Below are 5,745 nucleotides of genomic sequence, written 5' to 3'. Positions count from 1 at the left end.
AATATTACATGTTAATAACTTGATTGGAATTATAACCTTGAATTGACAGTTTGATACTTTGAAAATTTTGAGCCAGCCCTACCCCCAAGGGCTGTAGGGTGGGGCTCAAAGGAGTCAGTGTGCTAAAATTTCTTCATTTTCCTTGTTAAGAATCAGAGGTGCTAGTTTCAAATCCTTTTTAGTCTGAAATCTGTATGCTAGATATTGAGTAAGGTGGTTTTATTGTTTTTTGTCACTTTGAATAATATTTCTGTTCATGTTAAAAACAAAATCAACTCTCTGTATAAATATATCAGGTGACCGTTAAGGCCCATGGGCCTCTTGTTTATAAACAGTGGATGTGGTCTCCCAGGGGGCAAAAGGGTGGGGCCAAATAGGAGAAATAGAGGTAAAACCTTTAAAATCCTTCTTCGACCATCGGGATTAAGGGATTTTATCCTTATTTAGGGGTGGGGCTCTGTTTGAAGTTTGTTCTTGCTATATCTCAAGGACTGGATGAATCTTTCTGAAATTTCATATGTACTTACAGCACCTACCATGGAGTGCTATATCTTAACTTCATACCAATTATTTCAAACATATTCAGGTAAGCGATACAGGCCCTCTTGGCCTCTTGTTTGGCAGTGGTATGGGGATCCTAAAAGAAATTAAAGAATATATAGGAGCTGTTGGTATACATGTATAGCCAGTTATGGATCAAGGAAGGTAGTTAACTCTAGTGATTTGGTACAATGATGATTCGGATATGTAGCAAGCAGACCACTCTTTGTCTATGGCTAAGGGTTAAGTTTGGAATGGTTTTAGATAATTTGTGTAAACAAAATGTTATTCGTTAAATATTTTCTAGTTGAAAAGTTAACATTTTCAATTCTTGGATATAAAGTCTGTGTCACTTCAATTTAGTTTTGATTTATTGATTATGTTTCAGGTGTTCCGAGAGATGTACAGTACAATGACATAATTGCTGACCTGGAGAGTGTACCGGGGGTGAAGGCTGCCCATGATCTCATTGTGTGGGCCTTGACTATAGACAAAAATGCTGTAGCAATCCACCTCACTATAGGTACATTTAGTTAAATTATTTCATTAGCAAGACTTGTTCTATCCAAGCTTGGTTTCTGTCTCCTTAAATGCAGCTTAACTTTTTTAAACAAAGTTAAAACCATTGACTAAATAAAGGTATCCATACTCTGAAAAAAAAAAAAAAAAAAAAAAATTTTTTTTTTTTCGAAAAGTAGGAACCTAGAAAAAATGCAAGAAAATTGCAAGAAAATTGATTTAGTTTTACTCTTGAAAAGTCTGTAATGTGTGAATGATGTCTAGCATCAGATTAGCAAGGGACATATGGCCAAAAAATAAACGCTTTTCTGGCTGAAAAATCAGTTTGATAACCTTCAGTTTTAGTTTGTAATAAAGATGTTTACGTAAAAATGATACACCATCTTATCAAAGATTCTTGTATGTCAGCATGAACTTAATCAATTTTATTTTTCAGTATCAAATCATCTGTCAATTAATACTGGATACATATTAAATTCTATTTCAGATTCCTCTGCGTCTCATCAAAAGGTCCTGGAGGCTGCTAATACCGTGCTGAAACAGAAGCACGAGTTCCTTTTCACCACCATACAGGTTGAGATGCACGTTCCAGACATCAGTTGTCATAGATGTGCAATTCCTCTAGGATGAGTTTTAACCAGTTCTATTGCTGTTATAAGTGTCTGTGATGGGTTCTGCACACATTTTTTTCCTATGATGTGTGTCTATTTTTTATATCAATACTAGGGCATAAACTATTTTAACAATATATGTTCAGTGATTTTGTTGGTGGTGCTTCATTGTTAACATTATGTATATAATTTGAATGGGATCAAAGTGAATGATGAATTATTTTATTGATAATTTATAAGAATTCATTAATGTCTGTTCAGAACCTAATAAAATTGAATGCCTGGCGGTTTTTTCCTAAACGTGCTATCATATTTGCTCCCCTTTGCTTTAAGTTACCCTTGATCATGAAGTCTTGATACATGCTTGAATGCGTAATGTTAGCTCTGCATTTCAAAGTTTCAAAGTCATTCTTTATAATTGTTTTGATATATACAGAAAAAAGGTAAACCAGTTTCTCAATTTTCCAATAGAATACAAATGTGTAACAAAAACCCGAAAAAATCAAAACCTCATTCTTTCTGAGGTAGAAAATGTGGAAAAAAAATAGTTCTTTTTTGAAATCCCAAAAAAACAAAACCATGAAAAATATTCTTCTGAAATGTGTGGAGTAACAATTATCAATTGTTTGTGATTTGTGAAGTATCACTTGGGAGAGTTTAATAAGAGTCAATATGAGTCGAACACCCTTAATCAAAACTATTTTTATCAGTTTTTGACAATCTGTGAAATATGTCTGATGTACAATAAAAAACTATTTAATATATTCTTATATGGTGTATTGTACAGTAAAACCTCGATATAATGCCCCTCGTTTATATACAATAAAACCTTGATATAATGCCCCTCGTTTCATTTGCCACCTTGTTTACTGCCAACATATTTCAATGTCCCTTTTCTTGTTTCCTTTAGAATTCCTTTATATATTTTGTTCAATTTATCGCCAAATCCCTTTCAATGCCAAGATTTCTCTGGACAAATGGTGGCAGTATATTGAGGTTTTACTATATTAAGAAAAGTTTTGGTAATAAACTGATATCTCAAGTGGCAACAGGGAGAAATACAAGCAAAAGGAGGAACAGTCATAGGGCTGACAAGTTTTAGTAGAAATGTCTATGATTTGTTTTAATTCTGTTAAGTATTTCATGTGACTGAAACACAAAATAAATGTTTTTAAAAAGTTTTATTCAGATAATCAGGTAAATTTGGCTAAGACTGGGTTTTGATGTGAGATACAATATATTTTCTTTTCTAACATTTCACTTTTTCCTGCTTATTGAGAAATACATGATGGGTATTGTTAGTGCTTTGTCTTTCCTATAAACTGATTAGTTAAAGGAAGTTTGATATGATTAGTTTTGAGGGTGTGTGGTGATTTGGGTATGGAAGTGGAATAAAAAATCTGGTGCGAGGGAGGGGACAATGTCGGGTGTCTTCAACGAGAGGACAGTATCAGCTCATCTGTCATTTGTCTTCAAGGAAATGATACTCTCTCTCTCTGGAAGGGAATAATCTCCGTCAGGTATCTTCAGGGAGGAGGTACTGGATACCAGGAAATTTCGCTCAGTCAAACTTTCACCCTTCCCAAGTATAAATTTTGCCCGTCATATTTTATTACTATGTATATTATGTTGCTTACTATTATTCGCTGAAATGATTAATTCGCCCTCGCTACGGTGGCCGAAAAAGGTGAAAATCAAACTGCAAGAAAATGTCCTGGTATACAGTACTCTGACAAGTGTCATCAGGAATAGGATGCTGTCTGACAGGTGTTCGAGTATGCCTGTCAGGTATATGGACTAGACGAAGGCTGTGTAAAGTTACACAATAACAAAGCTAAGGTATAGCAGAAGTAATCTGGGGCAAGACCTAGTGAGCAGTTTTTTAAAATAGATCAGCTCTATTAAATATTCAACTTTATTTATTTTACAACAATTATGAAACAAGTTATTTCAACACATTATTTCAACTCATACTAAGCACTCATTTTGGCCCGGACTTTAGCCTATGCAGGGTCTTAATGTGGGAGGGAAAATGAAGTACCCGGAGAAAACCCACATTGTCGGATAGGTGACCCCATACCTTTTCACATCGGATCAGGGAATCGAACCCCGGCCACCTTTGTGAAATATTCTTAAAATATTTCTCAAAATATAGAGTCATGAATGTGTTTGAAGCCTATCAATAGTAAGCCTATAATGCTACTTAAAATATTGACCCAGTCCCAAAATGAAAATGATATATTTCCTGTTGTTGTTTTTTTCAAACAAAACCCCTCTATCCAGCCAATAATCTTGACCAATGAAATAATATATGTATATGTATTTTTCAATCTTGAAGATTTAATCTGCATATTTATATATAGATATTAAAATCATCAATAAATTCCAGATTTAGGTTCATTAATCTTTGTACATGTATTATATCAAAATCAATTTTTAAAACCCTAGTCAGTATTTTTTTTTAAAGTATACTGTTGTACTGTATATGCATATCCATGTAAAAAATAACGAAAAATGTGAATAAAATCTCTGGTCAGCTGAAACATTTCTTTTTGGTAAAAAAAAACCCAGTGGTACATATATACTTGGTTATGGCATATTTGCCAACTTTTTGAAATATTCATTGGGGAGATTGTTCAAATGTATGTATGTGTATACCCTAAGGAAAAAATAGCACTTCTAGATGGCTTCTTTAGAGTAGTTCTTTCAGGTGAAATCATCAGAAGTAAGCAAATAGGAGTAGTTTGGCAAATTCAATAGTTGAAAATGTTCAATTGTAGGATCCAAAATCAGTAGTCTCCCCCCATAATAGGGAGAGTTGGCAAGTAATGCTATTGTTCACCATATTTTATTGAACTTTTGAACTTATAAACCCATATTTAATCAATTATCACTTTATTGCAAGAAAATTTCAAATAAGGTCAGTTTGGAAGCCATTTTGTATATATTGACTGTAAAACTATTTCCACATATAGTCTGGTCCAACTTACATATGCTTTTCTTTGAAAAGGTTGATCGGTTTTAAAAATAGCAGGACACATTTAGAAAGGATTTAAACTGAAACTTTGCTTTTCATTAAGAGCCATTTTACCATCCATTGCTGAAGAAATATCAGCATCAAGCTTAAAGGCTACCAAACACTGATTTTCAATTTGCTCATGTCACAATGGCTACTCAGATATTTTGTGTTGACTGGTGTAGGGCTTTTATGACATGTTGATGTTCCTTTTCCAGGTGATGGCCAATGGATCAGACCTCTATATTTTTTTTCTCTCAAAAACAGACCTGCCTTAGATTTTTATTGCAGTCATCCATAACTTTAAAATAAATATTTTTTTAAATGTACAGAAGTGTGCGTGTGGAATGTATCCAAATTTATTTGATTAATTGCCAGTAGAGTTTCACGACCTGATTTGTAAACATTTAGAAGTAGAATTAATTTAACGAACACATGGTCGCTGTGACAATCATACTATTATGTGAGAGGGGATAGCATAGACATCATGCATTTACAGGTGGATTTACCTGATACCGAGGAACGGTTGTAATTTGCGATCACCAGTATGATTTCTTCTCTGAGTATTTAAAATGAAAAATACTATTGTTAAAATTTATTTTTGTGATTGTTGGAAAATGTATATAAAATTTAGAGGCATGAAAGAATTTATGTTTAATCTAAGAAAACATGATTTTAATAATGTTACTTATACTTTGTGCTCATTCTGGTAGTTACAATATTAGAAACATCCTGGAGTAATCTTTACTATGCTTAATTGTGATAGATTTGTTTGCATTCATGTATTCATACCAAATATTAGCAAACAAGTGATATATATCTCAAATCGGGGCTATTCCAGAAATATAGGACTGAAGAGGCCCACCACCTATATTTATATTTTAATGGATCTCGTTAAGACATATTATATGATATTAATACATATTTCATACCATCATCCATATACAATCAATTCTCCTCCACCCACACCCACACCCCCAATCACACCCACATCCCCAATCACACCCACACCCCCAATCACACCCACACACCTAATCACACCCACACCCCCAATTACAC

The 5,745-nt window shown here is 33.6% G+C and overlaps 1 protein-coding gene across 1 annotated transcript in view; it reads left to right on the top strand.

Moving 5' to 3' along the window:
- The window catches only part of LOC110445102 (probable zinc transporter protein DDB_G0283629), a 36,075-nt gene extending 33,588 nt beyond the window's left edge, over positions 1-2,487 (top strand). The window contains exons 6-7 of the mRNA XM_021489497.1: positions 929-1,063; positions 1,547-2,487. Of these exons, the coding sequence (XP_021345172.1) occupies positions 929-1,063; positions 1,547-1,689 (278 nt within the window). The 3' untranslated portion in view covers positions 1,690-2,487. The remainder of the gene's footprint in view (positions 1-928; positions 1,064-1,546) is intronic.
- The last annotated feature ends 3,258 nt before the right edge of the window (positions 2,488-5,745 follow it).

Source organism: Mizuhopecten yessoensis, unplaced genomic scaffold (assembly GCF_002113885.1).
Source record: "Mizuhopecten yessoensis strain PY_sf001 unplaced genomic scaffold, ASM211388v2 scaffold2711.2, whole genome shotgun sequence".
Taxonomy (NCBI): domain Eukaryota; kingdom Metazoa; phylum Mollusca; class Bivalvia; order Pectinida; family Pectinidae; genus Mizuhopecten; species Mizuhopecten yessoensis.
Note: the sequence above shows the minus strand (reverse complement) of the source record. Positions and strands in the feature narration are given on the sequence as shown.